Source organism: Plectropomus leopardus, chromosome 8, assembly GCF_008729295.1.
Source record: "Plectropomus leopardus isolate mb chromosome 8, YSFRI_Pleo_2.0, whole genome shotgun sequence".
In the NCBI taxonomy this organism is placed as follows: Eukaryota; Metazoa; Chordata; class Actinopteri; order Perciformes; family Serranidae; genus Plectropomus; species Plectropomus leopardus.
The window spans coordinates 32,989,429-33,015,636 of NC_056470.1; the positions used below are offsets into that span (position 1 = coordinate 32,989,429).

The window sequence follows — 26,208 nt, forward strand, 5'->3', positions numbered from 1 at the left end:
TTGGGCGACGGCCCAGTGTGGACCTCCATTCTGCGTGTTGGCTCGGCTTGTCTCCGCAAGTTAATGGGCCGTGGGGCACTGCGGGCCCCTGTGGGCCCTATCAGGAGCAACCAGCCATCCAACCAGTGAGTGCTCCTCAGCAAGCCTCATTAACCCTGTCACCCCCTCCGAACCCCCCATCAGTGAGTCACACGTGCTATGACTCAACACCCGCAGCTGAAGGTTGTGCCCTACCACCACCGCCGCTGCCGCCACCATCCACCCCTCACCACCGAGCCGACCTCACATAATAGGGCTCAGTCTAACTTCTGTGACAGGATCTAATCTGATTCCAGCTCAAGTTCTGCAAAAACAATTATTCAATACCAACATGTTATGTAGGGGGATTATATTACCGTCTTACCCAACCGGACAAAAATGGATTCGGATGGCAAAGTCTCTTCAACACCGACAGGCACAAACAGATCAACCACTGTATGAACTAAGCATGTACCCACCAGAGCCGGGAAATATATTGATATTATAATGATACTGTGATATGAGACTAGATATTGTCATAGATTTTGGATCTTATTAAGCGTTGTCTTGTCTTGGTTTAAAAGGTGGGATAACTTTAAATTCATGTGATGTCTGAACTGTTACAGTTCAGACATATCCACATTTATGATAATTATCAAAAATCTTTTTGTGTAAATATTTTGTCAAAACACCAATAGTCAACCTCAAAATACTATAGCAATGTTGATATCATCTGGTCCCCAGACCCATAGACTGTGTTAATAATAGACATAACTACCGTAACTTTTCATGAAGCACCACCAACTGATCAAAATATGAATTTGACCAATACTTAATTATAGTTTTAAATACCATAGACTTTAGTAAACTAATGGATGAAGACAACCTGGTTGTAAACAAACGGCTGGGCGTGCAACTAAAAATTGTTTTCATTAGAGATGTTTCATCTGCTGATTATAATCTCAGTTTTGTCTGTAAAATGTTAGGGTCATACTGAAAAAAAAGTATTCCCAAAGCCCATGTTGGTGATCAAATAGCTTGTGTTCTCCAACTGTAGAAAAACCCTGAAATTTTCAGTTTATTATTGCACACAAGACAAAAAAAGCACCAAATCAAAGACGCTGGAACCAGTCAATCTCTGGATAAAGTGACTGAAGGAATTATTTGATTATCGAAGTAGTTGCAGATTATTATCCCTAATGATCAGCTCATCATTTGAGCTCGAAAACCAACACAATGTTCCACTTTATATAAGTGCCACCATAAAGCTTGGAGCTTAAACAGACCGCAGTAACCTCACTGGAGTCTGTGCTTCCTCATGGCCCAGAAAACTGCTCCTCCAGCTGCATTACTTCACTCAGGAGAAGGTCTGACCAGAGATTATTTAAATTTATTGTACATATACTTTACAAGCTGGGGCCTCACTGGCAAATGGGCCCAAGAAGGATATTGAATATTATATATCAACAACTCAACACTTTTTTGTAATTTATTCACATGGCAGCTGAAAATGGAATTTATAGTAAATTCTTAGGAACATGTGCAAACTCACATGTGTGTGAAATCATGGACGAATCTAAATATTTTGATTAAATTCTTCATGTTTTAGGAGTCTGTGAAGTCATTGGTGCCCAGGCAGGGAAGCCCGGTCTTTTCCAGACAAACACTTGTGTTACCAGAAAGTCTGTTTTCCTTTTCCCAGCTGGTCTCAGCCCTCAGTCAGAGCCTGCCCTCTCCTCCTGTCGGCCCGACTCCAAACCCCAAACTCAGCTCCAGTTTTCACCTCCTGGTCGCTGCTCGGATTAATCTTACATCCAGCACCTGGTGGCCGTCACAGTAGCTAACTTTGTTAGCTTTACCAACAACTGCCTCAGTTTATGATCTTGACTTCAGCATTAACACCACCACCGGAGTTCTGCTCCGCAACACTCTCACCAGCCTCAGAGCCAAACCTTGGTCAACACCTCTGAGCTAATTTTAAACTCTAAAGTCTCCAACACAAATTTTAACATTTTCCACCACAGCTGAGCTCCAAGTTGAGCAGCTTTCCCGAAGCTCGATTTCCAACCTTTGCAGCACCAAAGCACATTTGGGAAAGCAGCAGAGGACATTATTGAATGCTCAAATATAAAAATAGCTTCACACAACTGCCAGCCAAAAGTCATTTTACTGCAACTTACAGGTTATGTTGTGATAAAATTAGTGACAAAGAAGTTTTTATTGTGCAGATCATTTTCAAACCTAGTGCTTTGAAGTCTTTGTAAAGAAAAATCAGTGATTTCTCTCTAAAGCCATTATATATTATATTGTGCTAATATTAGCTGCTGAACGGAGCTGCGCCGCGGTTTTGTTGTTCTTTGGTTTGTAGAGTGTGTGTGTATGTGTGTGTGTGCGCGTGTGTGTGTGTGTGTGCGCTATCATACACTGCGTGTGTATTGTGTTAGCTCCTAATGATAGTCCGTTCCTTTGCATCTGCTCGATGTCTCTTTCAGCTCCCCTAGTGTCTTAGAGCAGATTACATTATTATTATTTTTTTTAAAGATTTAGCTTTACCCAGACTTTACTCAGTGGTTTATTTTTTCCAAATAATTAATCAGACTGTAAAAGTTTAAATTACTCACCATGAGGGGAGATTAATGGAAAAATGCTGATGGTTAGTATTATGGAAAATGTAGAATCCAGCATTAATGGACCATACTAGTGAGTAAAAGCCAGGATATCTCAGCCTCTGATGCTGAGATTTTGTTTTTTCTTTTTTTTCTGTGTGTCTTGTGAGTTCTCAACTCAGTGGAAGATTGCTCAAGTACCCTTTAATCGACGAATTGTCAGGAAACAACATTACCGTCATGTGTTCCCACACCTATTGGCGATGTAGCGACAACTCCAGGACAGATAATGCACATTCTTGTCGATTTGCAGCAGATTTTGCAAACACTATGTTTCCTTACTCAAGAACCAATATAGACATCCTTGTTTGTTTATCCTCTATACGTTGAGCTGTCTGTGTGGTCTGCCACACAGCTTAATTTTGCTGTGTTTATGTGAGGTTTAGGGAACGGGATAAAATACATCCCAGTCTGTAGACTCTCAGGATACCTGGAATCAGTATTTACCCCATGCACATCGTTTGACTTTTTTAAGCCACAACCACATAAATTTAAATAAAACTGCAGTAAAATCTAAATTTTTGATGCTTTTCTATGGAGGTCTAAGAGCAGGATGTCCGAGTGCATTGTGTAGCTGCATGAAATGTGATATGTGATGTGGCGTTTGAGGATGGGGCTTAGCGGTAGGTCAGTTATTCCATCCACTGTCTAAGGGACTGGTCTCAGACGGTTTTGCAGAGTTCTTAGTCCGGTGTGTGTGACGCTGGTTAGATGTGGACAGAAATGACATTTTAGACTACTTATGATTATGAAATGAACATTAATTTACAGGCACCATCTCTGGTGGACATTCCTGCAGTCAGCATGCCAATGGTCCACTCCCAAAAACTTGTGAAATCTGTGTCATTGTGTTGTGTGATCAAACTGCTGGTGAACTTATATTGTGACCATCTGAGGGCACACCTGTACAGCAATGATGCTGTTTAATCAGCATCTTGATATTTCACACCTGTCAGGTGGATGGATTATCGTAGAAAAGCAACACAGATTTCAAAAATGTACTTATCACTTAAGACGCAGCATAGATTCTTACAAATGCATGAAAACGATTACACTTAATACCAGCACTGAAACATTATTATGAGGCATAAATTATTATGGGTGCATCAGTATGTACCTCATTTTACTTAGCACATACAGTGATAACTTGGGATAATGTATGGACTGTTATAGCACACTATGAGTCCTTACTACAGTTGGTTGTTGATGTGTGTATAGGTGTTTATAGGTATTTATGATGCATTATAAGCCCCATCAGTTAACCTCTAGTTCATAACAAGTCAAGAGCTTCCATAAGATACTTACCACTAATAAATCATTATAAGTCACATCTATAATGGTTTATGACTGTTGTTATAGTGCTTCAGTAAGAATTATGTGTGTTTATAGTGTATTCATAAAGCATTATTAGTGCAATATAATGCACTATGAATGCATAATGCATAATAGCTGTGGTCTTCATAGAAAGTGTTACCCAAAAAGGGTTTTGTTTATATTTTTGTTTCAGCCCCTCAAGAAGTAACCACAAAACACAAAATATGATTTTCATACAGTTCATGTGTTTACAGACACAGCTGTTAAATAAAATGGGAAGCATCAGTGGAGTGTATTAAGGATAATTAGAGACACTGATAAAGTTGTAGTGTTTAAATTGTTCATGTAGTTGCAGTCAGTGAAACCATGAATATGATCTCAATAAAACTGCAAACAAACTTTGCGACAATTTTGAAGATCAGCTCCAGCGAACATCCTTTTAGCCGCAGCTCTTGACGCTCCGCCAGGCTCCCCCCTACCTTTCCTGTCCCACTGAACGAGCTCCATCATTAGGTCCAAACCTGGACTTCAACACGGCCGGCTCACCTCCAGCGCCAGCCTAGCTCTGCTATTTTTAGCGGCGCTGCGCCTGTCCCGGCGTGGCTCCACTGTTTGCCTAGTGTGTGGTGTTGTGACAAGGGCCCGCATGGGAGCCGTAATGATACAGTGTCTCCGTCTCCCTCCCGGTGCTCAGATAGAGATTGTTTAAACAGTATCCTGAGCCGGGGACGGGTCCCATGACAACTCCATAAATATTTACCAGCAGCAGCCACGCCGCTTCGCTTGAGGAGCGCTCGTCTGCAGGCTACCTCTGCAGTGTTTTTCTTAAGCCCTTTTTTTCCATTGTTGTCTCTCACAACTGTAGTATGTGTTGTTTTGATGATTTCCTTTGGATGTTGATGTCTTTTTTTTTTTGTTTTTACTAGCGCCGCTCGCCGTTTTTTTACACATCATAATCTGACAGGAATGCCAGGATGTCCTGTATGTTAGCACTGCATTGTATGCATGTTCACATAACGCACGCTGTGGTCCAGTTCAGCAATGGGACACATAACTGAAGGAGAAAAATGACCTCAGTGAGGGTACTTTAAATCAAGGCTTTTTGAAGAGTTTTCAAGACCTGCAGTTTCCTTTAAAAGGGACTTAGATGATATTAAAAAGTCTGAAATTTGATTTGCAAAAGTCTCAGATATTTTCTCTCGCCTGCAGTAGGCAGTAATGTCAGTTATAAAATGTTTTCGTATGTGTTTGCAGGTCAGGAGATGTTAAAGCAGGTTTAGTTTAATTCTTGACCAGATGTTCTTAAAGTGCAGATTCTGGTCAGGACCGTATGGCACGTCGATCCAGACCCAGCCCACACCTCATATCAGGTATGCAGTAATACAGTGTAACCTGCATTCTTCCTATTGGCCAGCAGGGGGCAACTCTACTGGTTGCATAAAGATTCACATAAACTCCATCTTTATACGCACAGAGATCATTCCCTTTGATTATATGTATGTGACACGGCGGTTTTCTACCCCAAAGTTATTGTAAATAAATATTGTGATTGTGATTCGGTCTATATCACAGACTGCATAAATAATATAGATTTATTGCATCTGGCCGAAAAAGGGCATAATTTCACCTGCCGAGGCGAAGTCGGACATACGTCAACAAATCGATTCTCCCCCGGTGCTTTTATACTGGGACAAGGACAGTAGTCCAATTAAATGGCCTAATTAAGCTGTAACTGTAGCTCTTCTAAACTCTCCGCTGGCGTGTCCGCCGGTGTCTCCGCCGGTGTCCGCTCTGCTCTGAATCTCCGCCGGTGTCTCTGCCAGTGTTTCTTCTGGTCACCACTCCGCTCTCATTCTCCGTTTCGGAAAACCTGGCAGCCATTGACGTTATATGTTGGGGGACCTTCTGCATCAAAAAACAGTTTTTGTCAAATTTCATTGTATCTTATTTTTTTCTTTTTCATTTTTTGTTTTGTTTTGTTTTATTTTTATTTGTGTTTTTTATATTTGCGTCTTGTGTATGTAAGTCTGAGGGTGTGTATTGCTGTAATGAACTGTTTAATATATTGTTTTATGTATTGCATGTTTTTCTATAAACAAAACCCAATAAGAATATTTCATTATTAAAGTTTCTTCCTCACTCCTCCTCTTACAGATGACGGCAAGATCTTCCACGGCAGCGGGGTCGGAGACGCTTTCGGTCCTCGCTGCTTCAAAGGTGACATCATGGGCTGCGGCATCATGTTCCCACGAGACTACATCCTGGACAGAGAAGGTGAGTGCAGAGGGTTCAGGTGCTGCAATTACTCCGTCACTCATTAAAGCGGTCGGTGTTGTCTGTGGGAGGTTTCGCTCTTAAACCTGCTTATCGTGGTTTAGCGCCAGGCAGCATTTGGTCTTAACAGAGTTCATTGTGTTGCATGTGGGAAAGAAACTGGATGCGAACCAAGATCCCCCGCACTGAAAACAGAGCAGTCGCTGAAAGGGGAAATTCATCCCTGCAGCTTTCCATCAGAGACAAATATAGGCTTTCCTGCTCTCAGGTGGTTTCAGTATATCCGGTTCAAATTACCAGATCTGTGATAACAATTCAGAGACACCAACTAATGTAATCTAACCTTATTTTAGGGCCCGCTAACAAAACAAAACATCTAAGGTGTGACGTTAATTAATATGTTTTTGCCTGTTGGCCTGGTGTCAACTATTTATCCGCTCTGCACGTGAAAGGCTGCAGTTAATCACACCGTGCCCTGATTTGTCCTCAGGTGAGGTTGAAGACTGGGAGCGGCTGGAGGTCCGTCCAGGTCACGCAGGCGTCCAGAATGTCCTTTATCTCAACGACGAAGAGGAGGAGGAGGAGGATGGGGAGGAGGTAGAGCAGGGGCAGGAGGGCAGGAAGGTCACGGTGAGAAAAAAACAACACAGCTGTGTTAACCATCACTGCACATACGTAAACTATGCATGCTATAGATTCATGAGGAAATAATGTAAACTTGTAATGACTTGTGTTTGCTGTGGCCACCAGGGGGCAGCGTAACGAGCTGTAAACACTGACGTTTCATCACCTTTTAATTTCTGTCTGGTGAACTTGTTGAAAAACAGCTGCTTATTCACACATCCAGCAGAGAGCAACAATATCACTCATTTAGAGTTTGTGTTTGTGGCCACCTGATGAATCTGACAGTATTTACTTTAGCTCAGGGGTGTCAAACATAAGGCCTGCGGGCCCAAACTGGCCTACCGAAGGCTCTTTGCACACTAATATTACTGCAATTATGAAGCTGAACTGTGAGTACTTCCTGTAAACATGATACTTCAGAGGCTTTTCCATCCTGACCACTACACAGTTCTCCGAAAAAACAGTGTGTACTTATTGTGGTAATATTTAAAGTAGGGCTTTCAAATGATACATTTATTTTAATGCTATTAATCGAAGAATTTGTATAGTTAATCGTGATAAATCAAATGTTTTCAATTGCATTATTTTGCATTTCAAAATAGTTATGAAATCTATATTAACAAGTTAAAGCAATTTTTACCAGATTTTCCTGATTAGGCATTAAAAGTGTGTCGTTCAGACAATATCAGGACATTTTGATATGGAATTTCAAAATTAAAGCCCCTTTAAAATATAGGAGCTGCTTTCTGTTTAAATCCAGATTAGTTTACTGGAATGATTATGATCATACTCAACAAAGGTTTAAATTAAACAGTTATGTTATTTTTGGGCCATACCTCTCAGTCATTGAATTCAGGTGTTTCATTCAGTCCCGTTGCCACAGGTGAATAAAATCAAGCACCTAGCCGTGCAGTCTGACTTACAAACATTTCTGAAAGAATGGGTCTTTCTCACTGAATTTGAGTGTGGTACTGTAAGAGGATGTCACTGTTGCAACAAGTCAATTCGTGAAGTTTCTTCTCTCCTTGATATTCCACGATCAACTGTAGGTGGTGTTATTGCAAAGTGGAAGCGTTCAGGAACCGCAGCAACTCAGCTACAAAGCGGCAGACCATGTAAAGTTACAGAGCGGGGTCGCCCAGTGCTGATTTGAGAAATAAGTGATTCGAAACGTCACTTATTTCGCAGAATAAAATCCTTTAAGGGTAGCTCCCTGGTGTTCGGACCTCTATCTTTTTACATTTTGGTTTATCTTGGATCCAGCGCCCACTACAGGATGTGCGTGTCTTATTTTTAAATCTCTTTGCATTAACATCAGCACAAACACTGTCATGGGTTTCCATGTAAGCCTTACATCAACAAGCACAATGCCAAGCCTCGGATGGAGCGATGTACAGCACGCCGCCGCTGGACTCTGGAGCAGTGGAAACCTGTTCTGTGGAGTGACGAATCCCGCTCCTCTATCTGGCAGTCTGATGAGGAGAACGTTACCTGCCTGACTGCATTGTGCCGGCTGTAAAGTTTGGTGGAGGAGGGATGATGCTGTGGGGTTGTTTTTCTGCGGTCGGCCCGTTAGTCCCACTGAAGGGAAACCAAGAAATTTTTGGACAATTCTCTGCTTCCAACTTTGTGGCAACAGTTTGGGGAAGGCCCGTTTCTGTTCCAGCATGACTGTGCCCGAGTGCACAAAGCGAGGTCCATAAAGACACGGCTGGATGGGTTTGGTGTGGAAGAACACCTTTGGGATGAACTAGAGCGGAGATTGCGAGCCGGGCCCTCTCGTCCAACATCAGCGTCTGACCTCACAAACGCTCTTCTGGATGAATGGGCAAAAATTCCCACAGACGCACTCCAAAATCTTGTAGAAAGCCTTCCCAGAAGAGTGGAAGCTGTTATAGCTGCAAAGCGGGGACCAACTCCATATTAACGCGTGTGGATTTATAATGGGATGTCATGAAAGCTCCTGTAGGTGTAATGTGTAGACAGCCCAATACTTTTGTCTGTATAATGTATTTATTGTATATTGCGATATAGCATAAAAAGATCCCTATTTCACCATCCACCTTTTTCTGTATCGTCCGTCCATGAAGTCACTGTACAGTAATAATCTGACCAGCTGTTTTCTTATTGTATAAATTACTGTGGTTATCACTCTGTCTTGACTCGAGGCCGCTGGGCGAACGTGCCCACACAGTTGCGTAAGTCGAGGCCGAGGTGGGGGTCACGAGCGAGCGCGAGTGCACACAGTCCTGAAACCCAAGTGGGTGAGAACAGAACAGGCCGAGCCGTAATCCAGAGATTTGTCAATATTTATTCAGCAGGACTCATTACCCTCAATGCACTGCTCTCTGACATCACAGCGGTCTCTGTGGGCTCGGCTGCACGCGTGTGCGGGGGGTGTCGGTGTTGTTCAAACTAATGAAGCCTGTTGCAGTTTCACTCGCCCTTCATCTGTAATTGAATAGCGGTTAAGCCTTTCTTTTTTTTCGAGTGGGTGGTACAGTAAATGTTTGATAAGTGACTCAGCCTGATTTATCGAACACACACACACACACACACACACACACACACACTCCACAGTACTTCACTTGTTGTTTTAGTGTGTCGGTATTTGCTCTCAGACTTGGAAAGAGGCCCTCGGTATTAGCATTGAAAAGCTTGTTGATGTTCTTTTGAGAACAGCTGGATAATGTTTGATCACTCGCTGATTTAGTAGAGACATGTTCTGTAAACATTGACTTTTTTCCCGTTCCAAGAACACAGACATTACACTGTCACCTATTTCTTTAACGATATTTCCTAACTGCACATAATTCCTGTTTTCAGCTGGCACACGGTGTGCTCGCAAGTGACGTTTGTGTTGCTATCATGAAAAATCATTTCTTTTATCAGGATTTACCATCAGTGAAATGTGCAGTGACACTCAGCTTGCTTTGCTTGGGGGCGACCTTTGCAAAACGACAGGAGGCCCATACATGCGTCCAGGATTTTAGGACATTTCTAGGATTTTAACGTGTGTAGGATTTTAGGATGTTTCTCGGATTTTAGCACATTTCTAGTACTTAAGTTGTCTCTCAGATATTGGGACATTTCTATTGTTTTAAGATATTTCTAGGATTTTAGGACCTTTTTCAGACTTAAACATGTTTAGGATTTTGGGACTTTTCTCAGATTTTAGCATGTGTGTAGGATTTTAGGATGTTTCTCTGGTGTTAGGACGTTTCTAGGATTTTTTAACGTTTTTTGAATTTTAGGACATTTCTAGGCTTTTAGGATGTTTTTAAGACTCACGTCTCTCAGATCTTGGGACGTTTCTATTATTTTAAGATATTTCTAGGATTTTAGGACCTCTCTCAGACTTAAACTTGTGTTTAGGATTTTGGGACATTTTTTTAAGATTTAGGATGTTTCTCTGATAGTTAGACTTTTCTATGATTTTTAGGTCAATTCAAGGATTTAAGGACGTGTCTCATATTTTAGTAAGTGTCGAGGATTTTAGGACGTCTCAGATTTTGTGACGTTTCTCAGATTTTGGGCTTTTGTCAGATTTTAGGACATTTCGGTTTTAGTAAATTTCTATGATTTTAGCGCATTTCTGGGATTTAAGGACGTTTATCGTTTTTTGCACATTTCTAGAATTTAAGGACTTGTCTTGGATTTTATGACGTTTTGAGGAATTTTGGACATTTCTCAGATATTAGAACATTTTGGATATAAGTACATTTCTAGGATTTTAGGTTGTTTCTTGGATTTTTGCACATTTCTAGGATTTTCAGATGTTTCTACGATTTTAGGACATTTGGGGCTTAGCCAGCAACTTAGTTGGGGGGTGCGGGGAATCCTCCACTGGTACTTTTTTTGGATAAACAAGCTCCATTTTGATGCCGTTTTATGCACTCTGGCACCTTATGTATACTAAAAGTACAAGAACAATTCCCAGTGTGAATCACTTTATTTTTATATGAACTAGAAAATGGTTGGGGGACCATCTGGCACCCTGTCGGGAAGCAGAGTTTGCCCGCGGGACGTAAGTTGACCAGAAATGTGTGTTTTAACTTATGTCGCCCTTGTGTGCTCCTGCAGGTGTTCTTTACGAGGAACGGAAAGCTGATGGGACGGAGGGAGATGGGGGTCCCTCCCGGTGGACTCTACCCCACCGTGGGGATGCTGAGCAGCGGAGAGAAGGTCAAGGTGGACTTGCATCCCCTCAGTGGATGAGTGGAGCGCGTGGACCGGACTCATGATGCCCTGCAAAAAGCTGGCTGCACTGTAGAGCCCGCCCACGGTAGCCTAGCATGCTGCTAACAGAACACACTCAGTTGCACACATGCACGTCGCTGTCGTCGCCCTCGACGCTGCCTCTGCTTTTATTTATAAGACCTGTACATTTTCACAGTCATCACTCCACAGAAACACAACAAAACGTCCTCCCGGTTGTGACGTGTAGCAGAGAGGTCCGCATAGGTAACAGCATGTAGGAATACACGGCTGCACCTCGAAGCTAAAAACACCTGGAAGATATTAAACTGTTAATTCTATGCAATCTGTACTGCGATCATCCTCACATCTCACCGGCCTCTGCATGCTGCACGGTCTCAAACACTGAGCTGTTAAATCCCTCTCATGAGGTCTGGCACACTTTGTTTATTTTATTTGTCACGACCCCAAGCAAAGCAGAGCGAGGCCAGCAGTTGTGCCGAGTCAGAGCTCGTTGGCGGTTTATGTTTCAGGGAATAGACCCTCTCTCTCTCTCTCTCTCTCTCTCTGTCCCCCTCTTTCTCTCTCTCACACTCTCTCTTTCCCAACCTCCTCCCTGTCCTCTCTCTCTGGGCGAGGCTGCCCTCCTGTGAGCGATCAGGGACCTGCTGTTGCCCCACCTCCCTCCCTCCCCTCGCTGCTCCCTTGGAGCTGGCTGGAAGTAAACTGTAGATCTGTTGCAATATTTCTCATTTTGTACGAGAATAAAATAGAGGATTATTACAGGTTTGGCAATCATAACCTCACTTACGATGCTGTTGCAGAGCAGCGTCAGATCAGAGTGGATGCATAGATTTGTGAGTTTTTATAGTTTCATGTCGGAGCCAGAACACAGGTATATTTTCTATGAGAGCTTTGGTTAAAATTTATCTCCTTTGTCAAAAGTTCAGGGAACGTGTTTTTGTTTTTTTCAAAGGCTGAGGAGACATTTAAAGCAGACATGAATACAGTGGGTGGGCAAAATAAATAAAACACCTTCCAGTATAATGCAGTTCCATGCAGCTGCACAATCATCAGCCATAAAAGGAACCATAAAGTAAAATATCTGAAATTAAAAATTAACTTTGCAAACCTCACACATAATTTGCAGGGCGGTTGCATTAGACTGCATTGTACTGCAGTGTGTAAAACTGTTTTAATATTTTGTTCTCCTTTTGTGTAAGTTTCACACAAAAGGAGAACAAAATGTGCATGTTTGCCCGCACTATGAAGAATTATTTCTCTTCTCATGCTTCTTTTCACCCACTTTTTCACCGTGAAGTTAGAATGATGTGAATTTTTTTTGCAGTTTAACTTAAATCGGATCAAACCAATTTCTTGCTTTTGTAGTCAGAAGATAACTTATTTTCTGTGAAGCCAAAATGACATGTAGAATTAACTGCTGGATGTTTTGGTTTTTTTTAAGGTAAAGACAATGACGTTTGGTTGCTGCATGTTTGTGTTTGTGTGTCTGCACAGCATTCGACAGCAGCACCAGAGGTCTGTATCACAAAGACAGATTAGTCCATTAGTCGTCTTTGGTTTATAACTGTTAGATCGCCATGCTAAGTCGTGTTAATTTTGACAGGAATTTTAAATTTAGTTAGTGATAATTACAGCTGTTTGTGAGTCAGATTTTAGTCTTTTGGTTTGTTTTAGTCAAAAACAACTCAGTTTAAATTAAGTCAATGTTTGATTCGTGATTTTCTCAGACGGTTTCATGATACTTTTTGCTAAAGAAACTTTATCCTGGCTTTAAAACTTCCAATGAAATATAGGCATACATATAAATATGTGTTAAGTCTATCATTTAAAGAAGAGCTTTATTTTTCTATGAGCAAGCATACCACAAAATTGCAAACTTCCTGTGGTGCACAATACCAAAATAAGGCACCAATAGAGAGCTCTCCAAAGTCAAGTTTCACTTAGTAGAACTTGATTAAATAATTCAGCAGTTATTATATTGTGTGAACTGCGTTGTTAAGGCCGCATTAGCTGAGGAACATCATGTTTATTTACTTTATGTGGAGCTAAAATTAATACCGAATTATCTTGAATGGTCGCCGCTTGTGTTGGTGTCCCGATATGAGTCGTAAGAAATTAAAAATCATCTTCTGTGAGGCGGAGATATTTGCCAAATGCATTTAGCTCCAATATAGAAGCAAGGCAAAAAAAGAACAGAAACAGCCTTTAGATGGCTGCTGTGATCGTGCTTTTTTCAGCCCAAACACAAATGGCTTGTTTTGTCCAAACAACAATCTATGTTACTGTAAAATAAGAGCGCAGGTAAGTGAAACAGAAAATCATCCCACTTGAGGAACTGTTGTTAATCTTTTATATTTTTGCTTTAAAAATGACTAAAGCCATAAATCAGTTAGCAAAATATTTAACCATATATTTCCTTTGATTGACCCATCATTTATCTGACTAATCATTTCTCCTCTTTATAGTGAATGCTAAATACATCCGCATTTTCATAGGTCCATGAACGCAGTGCAGGCAGAGCTCGTCAGGAGTTATTTTTTTCATCAGCAGCAGTTTGTGACTCACTCGATTGGATAATCTATCGATTCAGTCAGAGCTGATCAGATCAGATGGATGGATGAGAGGAGCAGCTGCTGCAGAGGCAAGTGAATGCAAACTTTTAAGACCTAGCGCATTTAACGGTTAAGTTTCATTTTAACTTCGCCTGATGTTCTGCTGCTCCATCTGTACCCAGAGTACACTCTGTGCTCCGACACAGTGGTGCAATGAATAATCAAAAGGTGCATATATACATATATATATATATTCTCAAACACATGAATGTTTGGGAAACCCTGTTAGTATGAGGATAACAATATCTGGAATAATAGAATATCTTTGAGTTTTGGACTTTTGGTTTAAAAGAACTTGAAGATATCACCCAGCCTCATGGAAGTTTATATGGGTGTTTTTTAATCGTATAACTAAAAAATTAAATGGCATTGGATTAATCAATAAAAACAAAAAACATTAGTTGCAGCTCAATTGACTATAATTTCCACACGAATTTATATATCAGCATGACTTTATTTCTCATGTTTCCAGAGCTTTTCTAGTTGTGTGATTATATTTTGTATGTTTTGCAGTAACTTGATAATGTTGTCGTTTCACGTCGTGTCACATTAAGTTCGTATTCATGGAAATTGCAACTTCCCAGAGAAAATGCAACGCACCGTTACACAGAGGTCTGTAAACTCACTTCTTTCTAACTCTACACCCCCAGACTTTTTTCATTTTCACACTTTTCACATGCAAAGAGGTATATATTCACTTTTTGTACATATTAGTGCTCTGAAATACCTGTAAATGCACTTTAATGTGTAAATTCGGTTAAACAACACTTCTTTTCTCATGTGAACTCCCTCATAGCCGGATTAGATTACGCTGGTTATCCAGGATCACATGAGTTCGGCTCAATTAAAGGTCAAGTGTGAAGGATTTGGGGGGGGGGTGTATTGTCTGTAATGTAATATAACAAGTATGTTTTCTTAAAAGCATAATCACCTGAAAATAATATAACTTTCAACTGGTTGCAGTTTTCAATTGTACTAGATGTCACTAACTCCCCCTAAATCTGACACAGTTGACCTTTAAATCCGGTAATCCAAACACGCCAAGTTGAGTTTGTTTTGTGATACAGACCTCAGAGTTAAAGCAATCTGCACAGGAAAGAAATACTGTTTTAGTGTCAGTGGGAGCTGGTTTCCACACAAATGATTCAGAATGAAGGGAATAAAATCAACATTATTGTCAGCTAAAATCATCTGCATCTCCCATATCTGTGCTACAACATGAACTATAATGTACATTCCTCTGTACCTACCCGTCAGGTGCACACAGCAGGTCTCTAGTTTCATCATTATTCATACTGCAGACAGTGATGCTAGAAATACAACATGATGTAAAATTACTACACAGGGTTAAATTTAAATCACATATCTGCTGGAGATTGTATGTTTAGCTGTTGTCATGCATTTTGTTTCAGAGCCACTGATGATGTAAAAAAATCTGTAAATGTGTTTTTCTTCTCCTGCAGGGCTGGACAGAGACTTACGATCAGGTGGTGACAGCCTGAACTGTTATAAACTTATTATGCTAGACAGTGCAAAGATATTAATGAGACACTGATGTGGACGTTTCGGGGCCACGTCTGAAGTTCAGGGTATTGAAGTCACTTAAGTTAAAGTTTACTCAGAATCTCAGTTTACAAAAAAAGTGTCACGGTTGAACCAAATTAGAGCTAAATCTGGTTTTAAAGTTTTGTAGCGTCTCTGATTTTACTCACCAAGGACTCCTGTAATGATCCCTCGCCTTGTTGACTTGCACTATAATGGCCTTGTTCAGTACGTGTATGATCATCAATAAAGGTTTCAGTAATGTAACAAACAAAAAAAGATGGTTTTGTTTGAAATGTACTTTAACCCCTTTAATTTTTCTTTTAGACTTATTTTACAAGTATTTAAACCTTTGAACCCTGAACAAATTGGTTTGATTTTTTTTAAAAAATACAGGTTAAGAAGGCAAAGAGTGACTTGACAAGAAATCAAGCAAATTGCAAAAAAAAATTTATATTAAAAAATGAAAAAAGCTGGAGAAAATTGTCCAAAGGACATAGAGAATATATATTATTAAATATTACTGAGTGGCATTAAAAGTCTTTAATAGTCTTGAATAAATTACCCTAATAAATAAATAAACCCCGAAATACAGAGTTTTAGTGTAAATACTTTAATCCTACAAGGTACAAGGTAGATTTATTACAATTTGTCCTTGATCCTGCTACTTCTTTGGAGTTGAAGGATAAGTTGATTAAAATCAGCAGCTACTATGAAGATTCAAACCAGTTGCGCGGGCATTTCACTGCTGATGGCATCACTCAATTCCTGCAGTGCATTTTTTAAAAATTTTCATCAGTCTTGCGTCCTGTTGGCTCTGAACAAGAGCTGTGTTTGAAACCGCTCCCCATCACAGAAACAGTGCACTATATAGTGTGTTTGCCAATTTGTTGTAGTGTTCGAATTCTCAAAGGTTAATTTCATCCACTATATGGTGCACTATAAAATACCCACAATGCACAGCAAATTTGAGTGTACATATGATGTACCCTACATTTTACTCCTGTATACCATAACGCAATGCGGTCGTGTATTTCCAGAGGAAAAAAACTTCCAGTGTAGTGTCTGAATTTTCGTTGTAGGTTTATATAGGTTATGTAGGTTATTCCTTTTATAGTTCACTATGTAATACACGCTACATGGAGAATAGTGAGTGAGTAAACAGTTTTGAACACAGCTAAGGTCACCCATCTGGTGCAATAGCTTGATCCCGGATGTTAGGGGTTAACCACGTCTCTGTGAGGATGTGCACAGAGCAGTCTCTGGTTTCCCCGTCAGTGAGCCTCAATCGCATCTCATCCTCTTTATTCTCCTGTGACCCGACATTAGCCAGAAGAAGGCTTGGTAGAGGAACAGCTCTCGCTCCAAGTCGGGTCAGCCTCACCCTGATGCCGGCTCTCTGTCGTCCTTTTGTGCGGCGCTTTCTGTGTCATTTCTCCCCTCTGGTCTGACTGGCCACTCGTCGTATGCTGTTGGTGGGGATCCTCTCGCAGTCTGCTGCCTTCACTCCAAACCCTGCACAACTTTTCCCGATGTTGATACGTGCTTTTCTATCGTAGAAAAGTCGGGCTTCAGCAAAAAGGGCCATGGAGTCGAAAAAATTATGCGACCAACTCTGTCACCATAAGACTGTCTTGAAGTTGCTACCATTGAAATCTCAAAAACAGGATTAACCACTCTGACAAAATGTTTTCTATATAACAATTTATTTAAACAGTAGTAATCTAGGATATTTGGTCCCCTGGTTTAAAAACAACAGTACAACATTTTTCAGATCCAGTTATAACTCCTGAAATTGGAAAACAAAATAGAAAGGTTTTTTTTGTAAGTTTAATGCATACATACAGAATTGCAACTGAAAACAAAAAGTTTTTGACAGTTTCTATTGAGAATACGTCTAACATTTAATAACATGGTGACAGATCAAAGTGCTGGGCTTCTTTTCTAAAACAGAGCGGCAGGTCTAAACCATTTAACACGTCGTCTTTCAGCGTGACTCCACTGAGAAGCTACATTCGCTGCAGTTTAGGAGGCGTTGAGTGAAAATAGAAAATTACAAAAGCCATGTACACAAAAATAATTCTCTGTGTCGTAACATTTGGACGTTTCTGTGCTAAAAATATTCATTACACAGGGCGTAATTTTAAATATTGTACATTAAAAAACAAAAGATGTCAGAGCGACAGTCTTGTAAAAACTACCGTGTAGGAATGGCTTTGAGGGTTTCAGAAAGTGAGGCACAAATAGAGTTCAGTAGAGTTCACACTAGAAACTGCAGCAACTCTCTTTTAAGAAGAGAAGAAGAAAGCATATATAAAAAAAAAAGGAATGGCAGGAAGTCCTCCAAGAGTCCTCGATCAGTTTATACATCCTCCTCCTCCTCTTCCTCTTCCTCGTAGTATCGGTTTCGTTTGATCATCTCCTCCACCGTCAGCGCCTCCTCCTCCTTGTCATCCACCTCCTCGCTGTCCCAGAACCCCACATCCTGAGAGGAGCGGCTGGCCTCCACCTCACCTTCAGGAGACGACATTTCTGCTGGCGTCTCCTGCAGCTTCAGAGGCGGCATCTCCTCCTCCAGCACTCCTCCGTCTTCCTCCATCTTCTCCTCCTCCTCTTGTTGTTGATCCGGGGTGTCATCTTCCTCTTTGGTGAAATGATGGTTTTCAGTCTCCGCCTCCTGCTCCTCCTCTCCTGAGCTGGTGTGGATGTCCACGCAGCTGTCCTCGGTGGGCGTCTGGCTGTCTGTGGACTGGCCGCCGTGCTGCAGCTCCATCATGCTGGACGGTTCAGGGCTGAGCTGCCGCTCGTCCTCCGGAGGAGGCGGACTCTGTTTTCTGGCCTCAGCAGCAGGAGTTTGTCCCGCCAGTGTGAAGGGCATGCTGCGCTCCTTCAGGGAGGAGGTGCGGCGCAGGCAGGGCGTCTCTCTGGGCTGCTCGGGGGATGAGTCCTCCTCTGGGGGCCACTTGGCTCTGATGGGCTTGCTGGCGGGGCCCTCGTCTGTGGTCACCGTGGCTCCGCTGCGGCCGGTCGAGTCCTCCTGCTCTGTGCGCGGCGGCCAGGAGATTTTCAGCCTGCGGGTCTCTGTGGGTCTGTCAGCCTTCTCCGCTGATCCCTGTCCCAGAGCCTCCATCGTGGCCATCAGCACGTTGACTTTAGCCAGCGGGGAGTCCTCCACACTGGGGCTGTCCAGGTCTGAGGCCGGCGCCGGGCTCTTTGGCTTGGTCTGAGCGGCGGACTGTGGCGAGGTCTCGCCGCTCTCTGCTTTGCTCTCCCACAGCTCTTTGTGCGGACGGTGGCCGAAGCCCTCGTCGTAGTTTCCTTTGGCCTTGAAGAGCTGGCAGAAGTGCGGCTTGCAGTAGACGTTGTTGTGCAGGGAGGCGTAGTTCGCCAAACTAACAGGAGGGAGACAGAAAATGGTTAAATTAGGAAAATTAGAAAATAGAGACATGCTGCTACAAAAATGAGAAATTATGTTTTATTTTTAGTTTATTACTTGTTTTATTACTTTACTATTCTCTCTATATATATTTAAATCAAAGTAATTATTTATGTATTCTGGTTCATCTATAACTTGTTATTGTTATTATAAATATTGTTGTTGTGGTCATTTTTCTGCACTTTGTAATGTGTAATTTTTATTTCACTTTTTCCAAACTCTTGACACAGAAAAACAAAAAAACAGTGTGGACTAAACTCAAAATTTACTTTAACACAAAAATGCCATAAGCGCACAATAAACCACAATATGGCAAAGTGCAATATCCAAATTTCAGGAGCTGCAGTTTTTTGATGAAAGCTCAAATGTGTCACAACATGCTTGTTTGGTACAGACCCAAGCAAAAATGACATCATATGTTTTATTTGTGTTTTTCGGTGAAAATGAAACATGACTGATACTGCAATATCTGACAAAATAATCACATTTTTTTTGTATATAGTGCAGTGTTTTTTTTCTTGAATGGGCACTACCAACATGTCATGTGACCTTTGTCACGTGATCTCCTGAGTTTAAATTGACACACCTGTTCTGATGCATTTTACACACTGATGCAGACTGAAGCTGAAACATGTTGGTTTATCTGTGTGAGAATTAGAGATGTTGTAATAAATTTAAGTGCCCCGGATGCCTTTTTGCACTGCGAGCCTGCACCTTGGACTCTGAGTAAGCTGGAACAGTCACTTCTTTTTATGCTTATGTGACAATTTACCATTTCTTTTAAGAGCACCTGACTTTTTTACATTTACCCACCAAGAGAGGCACTCCCTATTTTTTTCTCCATCACATTTATTTTTTTATTTTACTTAAATTTGTAGGAAATGTTGTGTTTGGCTAAATGTTGGAGGAGAAAATAGAGTTTCGAAAAAGGGATCTCAGACTAGAGAGAGTTAACTCCCTCAGTCCCTCTCTGTTTTTTTTAGAAAGCATCGTTATGTTGGTGCCGTCCTCACCTGAGTTTGGTGTTGCAGTGCGAGCAGCGGAAGCAGGAGCTGTGGTAAACGTGCTGATTGGCCACCAGCCTCTCCAGAGGATACACGGTCTTCAGACACGTCACACAGGTCTCCCTCACAGGCAGGCGGAAGCTCTGCACACACACACACACACACACACACACACACACACACACACACACACACACACACACACACACAAAGTTAATTCACTCATTCACAACGTAAGTGTATATTTTCTCTGTGAAGGCGTTTCCTGTGAGGACTCACTTTGGGAGTTTTGGGCTGAGAGGAGTCTCTCTGATTGGAGGACGCAGGCGTGCCAGGAGCAGAGCCTGTTGGGATCACAACACGAGCAGAGTGAGGAAAAGGTAATGATGTGCTCCGAACACGAGATGGAGCTGTTTTTCATGTTCAATACAAGCAGAGTTGACTTTTATACAGAAAATGACACATAGAGGCTCAGGAAATTTAAAAAAAAGCAGTGATTATCAAACTATAATGCACTAAATTTACTGTAGGTAGTAGATACATGAATCAAAAATAAATGTAGATTTATGGTTTTTCTAAGTGACTCTTACAGACTGAATTTAACCAATTTAGACTTGCAGTAACTTTCACAATATTTAAATCTTTAAATCATGAGCAAATTTGTGTGATTTTTATTTTTTTAAATTAATTTATTTATTTTTTAAATGGGAAAAAATGCAATGAGCAACTTGTTAAAAAAATGCTCCACATATTGCAAAAATTCAGTAGATTTAGAAAATTATTTTTAAATAGTCTAGGGGGAAAATACAATTAAAAACATCATAATTACATATTTAAAATTATCTTGTGTTATATTATGATGTTCCATAAAACCATGGAAAGAAAGGCAATGAGATACTTGGCAATAAATCTTTTCTAAATTGGCAGTTTTAGGAAGTTACTTAAAAAAATATGCAAAAACTATATTTGTAATTCTCAGAATTACAGACTTAATGTTGAGAAATTATTATAATTTTTTAATCATATTTTTCCATGTCTTATTTGTCCTGTTTGTTTTATTTACTTTTTAATTTTTTGGTTTTGTTTTTGTTGTTTATGTGTGTGTGTGTGTGTGAGAAACTAATTTTCAGTTAATTTTCTTGTACTGTTTTACTAATTTTTGGGTCATTTGTTCTTTCATTGCTCGTTGCCTTCTTCCCATGTTTTTAAAAGAAATCAAGCCAATTTGCTTAGGGTTTTAAAGGGTTAAATAATATACTTTAGGAGCTTAAAATGTCATCATCTACACTCAAACATCCGCTCTAATGATGGCCGATCGCCAAATTCTCATTAGGGGAGAAAATTCCGATCATCCGGAGTCATATGAAGACATGGAAAGTAAATTACCGTTGCTCTCTGCGGTAAAACCTTCCTGCTGTTTGCTTCACACTCGGGCGTCTGGAACAAGAGAACAAAATCAGTCCTGCTTCATTCGCTAAATTGTTGTACATCACAAAAAGTGGCATGTTTCAACGTGGGAGGCTTTTCAGCAAAACGTCCAGCGTGTGTGAAATATGACGTCATTTATCATCGTTCAAATCACATGAATAATGATTACTGTCAGACTGCTCACCACGTCCAGACTGCACGGAGGAACGTTCTCCTTCTGCTTCCCACAGAAACCGTCCACCTGATCGCTCTGAAAAAACGAGAGAGGAAGTTCAGAATTATGAATTAACATATTAATAATTATCATCCTGTAATATAGTATATATAATTCTGAAGTGGGCCATTCTGCTTTTAAAGTACTTTACTATTGGTACTTTGAAGAAAGTTTGTTGCTGATATTTTTGTACTTTTACTCAAAGGGACAGCTCACCCTAAAATTAAAAGTACATATTTTCCCTCCCAGTGCTGTTTGTCAGTCTCAGTAGTTTTGGTGTGAGTTTCCGAGTGTTGGAGAAAACAGTTTAAAATCATAGACAGCGTTACAAAAGCAGGAAGCCAAACAGTACTATTGAACACGAGTGAGATGAAAGAGTTTGGATAAAATTAAAACCAGAGGGAAAATAACGCAAGATGCAAGATGTGAAATGTCAATATAAAATAATACAAAGATATAGACCAAAAACAACAATAACAAAAGCAATTAAACCACAAATTAAAGTAAATAAAATAAATTAAAAAGGTTAAAATAAATCAAAATAAAGTGTCTACCTTCGCTGAAATATAATGGAACTACATTTACTATTTATTTACTATTTAAAACTTTTCTTTTTTTCAACTTCACCAGTAAAAAGTTACAAGAAAATAAACTGAGAACAGGTATTATAAAACAAAAGAAAACAAGTAAATGACCTAGAAAAAAAAGATATAAAATAACTATAATTAATAATATAATGACATGAAATAAATATATGAATAGTAAATCAAATAAAAATGATTATAATAATAGGTCACAATTATTTACATTTTCCCCACAAAATAAATATGTATTAAATAAAAATATAATTATATGAAATAATTTATGAAAATTAATAAAATAGAAATGGTAATAATAATAAGTTTAAACTTTTTTTTTTTACATTTTCCCCATTTAAAAAAAATGTTTCCAATAATTTTCTCTTTTTTATTTACAATTTATGTTTAACAGATTCCTGGGTACTTTTCTTTTCACCTTTTCCTAAATTCTTACAACTTGAGGGCTATTTCTTGCCGAGTTGCTCATTGCCTTTTTCCTAAATTTGCTGAGGTTTCAAAGGTCTAAATGTTTGTGAAAGACACCTGAATGCTGCACAAGAAAACTGATGTCGATCCAGGTTTGAAAAGGTTAAAAGAGGCACCAGGTGCTCGATGGTGAGGACAGAAAGCAAAATTAAAATGCTGTGAGCTGAGGTCACAAACTGGCTTCAAAGCGTCCGTCCTCACTGATTAAGATTTCTAATGACCTCCTGTGTGCGCTGCTCTTTGCACAGGGGGCTCTGCAGCTGTGCCCTGAGGGAAGCGGCTGACGGTGGTGATTTAAGGGATGGAGGATGACTGACAGGCGTACTCACACTGACGGAGGTTGGCGAGACTTCCTGTTTGGAGATGGCAGCCTGGTAGAGGGCCATCCTGTCCCGGAGAGGAGTCGACTCTGCGAGACTTCCATCTGGTGCAACGACACACAACACGGAGAAGGTAAGACTGATGCAAAAGTTGTAATTTTTAAGCAGCTTTTAATGCATTGTTAAAAGGTATTTAAGGTTTTAGGGAGACAGTTGACCTCGTCTGAAGCGTCACGGCTGCGATTTGTTCTCTCAAACTGGTCAGAAATACTTTTTCGCTTCTAAAACCCACGGCTTCGGTCCGTTGCTTGTTGTGAGCGTTTGGTGATTTCTGCATCACAAGACAGACGTTCCTGCTCAGGATTTATATTTTTTCCACCCATCCCGGTTCAGGCTGGGTGCAGACTGTGCTGGTTAGTCATGCAGGCTGCGGACGGGAACATGAGGTCAGGAGCCGTGTGCGGTGCGGAGGGAAACGAGGGGGTTCGGTCTGACTTCCTGTGCTCTGCTGATCACCGTGTTTCTGCAGCGGTCACTTCTGGGAAGGATGTAATCCATCCAGAGCAGGAAACCAGGACGAGACGACGTGTTGGGTGTTGTTTTTGTGACTAATTGAAAAGTCCCACAGAACAATGCTGGCTGTGCAGATGATGGCTGTGTGTGTGTGTGTGTGTGTGTGTGTGTGTGTGTGTGTGTGTGTGTGTGTGTGTTGTGTGTGTGTGTGTGTGTGTGCGTGTGTGTTGTTCACATTTGACATTAAATGCATAATTATTTGCTTTTACATTTGTTTTTGAAGCAGCTGTAGTAGGGCTGCAAAAATAACTGCAACTGCTTTGAAAGATATTGCCATAAGAGTCACGATTTTAGCGGGATTGATAATGATTGCATTTCATTTTTTACTGAAAAAAAATCTAAATAGGATAATGATGTGAATTTTGGCGGTACTAAGCAATCATGTTCCAGTGTTTGTAGGCTGAGGCATCTCTGCAGCATCCCAGTGCTTCATTTATGATTAGATATTGTGACACATTTGACCTTTTGTAAAACATTTCGGCTCCTGCGGTTTGAATATTGCACTTGTGATTTTGTTTGTTTCGATTAATGTGGCAGCCCGAAGCTATAAAAAGTGTTTTTGTGTTAAAAATTGATCATTGGAGCGTTTAAACTGGATTCAACTGTTTTACAGAACGTTTTGGCACCTTTCTGCTTGTTGGTTTGATATTGAGTCCTCAAACTTTACTGTTTTGTGGCCACGTTTTCTATTTGCAGCTTTTTTGGGGGCAAAAAACAAACTCTAAAAACCCACTGCGCACTTCCTGCTCAGCAGCAAACAGACACACTGAGCAAATATCAGGTGAACACAGCGAAGCATTTAGCAGCTAAAGAGTCAAATACTCCCCTCAGGAGTGTGTGGAGACCCAAAACAGAGCTAAAACAGAGTGAATACCGAATATTCATCACACTGACACAAATAACTGATTGACAGTGTTTCTTTGTAACTGCTGAATGTGAAAATAAGCAACTGTTTGCTAATAACTTTGCCACATCAACTTAAACGCTGAAAAACTGGGAAAAGTGTGGAACTCTTTCACATTAAAATAGTAAAATTGACGCTTTTATTGATCCTCAGCGAGGAAATTCAGCCGTTTTAGTGACATAAGGACAGAAGTAAATACAGTAAATAGAAAAATAAATAAATAAACAAGATGGCATATATAACTAAAATAAAGTAAAAAACTATACAAGAGCATTTGGAGACAAAATTACGAAGTAAAGTAACAATGGTGTAAATAGTAGCAGCAAAGGCAGCAAGATGAATAAATAAATAATAAATAAATGATACTTAGTGTTTGTCGGTACTAACAAAGAAATACAGTATTGTATAATAAACTTTATAGGAATAAGCAGGTCCCTAAAGTCTTAAAGTCTTAGATTGTCTTCAGTTTTCTAAGTATTAAGCCGTCAAAGTCATTACATTTGAATTTGTGCTGTCTTAATTACTAGAAACACTTATTTCTTTAATTAATTCTTATTTCTTTTGCCCACTTTTTTATTTTATTTATGTTTTTGTCCAAATGAGTCAAGCTCTTCTGCGTGGAAGTCCACATTTCTGATGATGAAAATCTTAAAACCCAACACTGAACCTTATATTGTCTTTTAACTTTATAATAACACTTACCTGTTGGTAAAATGTAGATTTACAAAGCTTTACAGCTGCAAAGCTTACATAAGAGAATTGTTTTTTTGTTATAGAAATCAGTCTTAAATTTGGTTAAAAGAACCTTTTTGTGAAGGTCTTAAATAGCGTTTAATTAAGTGTCTGATAAGTGTCTGAATAATCTTATTTATCTGTATTGGTCTTTTTCTTAAGTAATATACAGTCCTGACTGGAGTGTGCCCAGGAACATTTGCTGCATGTTGTTCTTCATCTTTTTTTCAAACTTATTTTCCGTTTATCGCTCAGGTATAAAATGCCCCAAAAACTACGTCACAAAAATAAAAACACATACCTCCTAGCTGGTCCATGTTGGCAGAATTACCGTTGTTTCCCCTACTCGTATGCTCTCGGGACACCTGCAGAAAAAACAAAAAACAAACACACACAAGGCAATAAAACATGAGTCAAAAGAACAAAAAACAGCTCCAGAGTGTCCGGCATGACCTCTGAAAACACACACACAGACACACAGACACAGACACAGACACAGACACACACACACACACACACACACACACACACACACACACACACACACACACACACACACACACACACACACACACACACACACACACACACACACACACACACACACACACACACACACACACAGCCTGCTGATGCTCACATGTTTCTGCTGATAGAGCAAACAGGCTGGAAACAGCAAGGTCCATCGGGGAAGATCAAAGTGTAGAGGGAGACGCAGAGACAAGAGAGAATCACAGTGTGTGTGTGTGTGTGTGTGTGTGCGCGCGCACACACACGTCCAGTCCAAACCACTTTAATCCCCTTATGAGCTCAGAGAGACGGAGCCTCAGACAGACACCCGTCTGTCAACAACCGCCGTCCAGAAAACAAACTGATCATTTATCTGTTGCTGTGTTACATTAAAAAGTTTAAATATTCACTTTATAAACCTGAAAACTATATGTATATATTTAAAAATGATCATTAATGAAGGTCATATGTTAGGGGTCATGGACATGTGTCCAGTCTCGTAAGTAAAGGCTGAGAGCTGCTGCTGTCAACCCACAAAATAAAACACAACTTCATCATTAAAAAACGTTTTTTTTTTGGTTTTTTTTAATCTGGTAAAATAGCGGACAAGTCAGAACTCAGAAACCACTCCCACCGACGGTCCTGCCAACACGAGGGCGCGCTATCCTGCAGTCGCTGCAGGTCCAGATTACACAATAGGTCGGATGACGCTTCTACACATTTAGCTTTCACAGAAACATCTCAGCTCCAAA

At 40.4% G+C, this 26,208-nt stretch overlaps 2 protein-coding genes across 3 annotated transcripts in view; one reads left to right on the forward strand and one right to left on the reverse strand.

The window, feature by feature from the left end:
• Window positions 1–15,550, forward strand: part of spryd3 (SPRY domain containing 3) — a 65,364-nt gene extending 49,814 nt beyond the window's left edge. For both annotated transcript variants that reach the window (XM_042491815.1, XM_042491816.1), the window contains exons 9-11: window positions 6,153–6,272; window positions 6,763–6,902; window positions 10,980–15,550. In XM_042491815.1, the coding sequence (XP_042347749.1) occupies window positions 6,153–6,272; window positions 6,763–6,902; window positions 10,980–11,114 (395 nt within the window). In that variant the 3' untranslated portion in view covers window positions 11,115–15,550. The remainder of the gene's footprint in view (window positions 1–6,152; window positions 6,273–6,762; window positions 6,903–10,979) is intronic.
• Window positions 15,551–16,960: 1,410 nt separating this feature from the next.
• lima1a (LIM domain and actin binding 1a) overlaps window positions 16,961–26,208 on the reverse strand; it is a 32,085-nt gene continuing 22,837 nt past the window's right edge. The window contains 8 exon segments of the mRNA XM_042492523.1: window positions 16,961–18,663; window positions 19,721–19,854; window positions 19,991–20,055; window positions 21,098–21,121; window positions 21,124–21,148; window positions 21,324–21,389; window positions 22,747–22,841; window positions 25,248–25,311. Of these exon segments, the coding sequence (XP_042348457.1) occupies window positions 17,634–18,663; window positions 19,721–19,854; window positions 19,991–20,055; window positions 21,098–21,121; window positions 21,124–21,148; window positions 21,324–21,389; window positions 22,747–22,841; window positions 25,248–25,311 (1,503 nt within the window). The 3' untranslated portion in view covers window positions 16,961–17,633.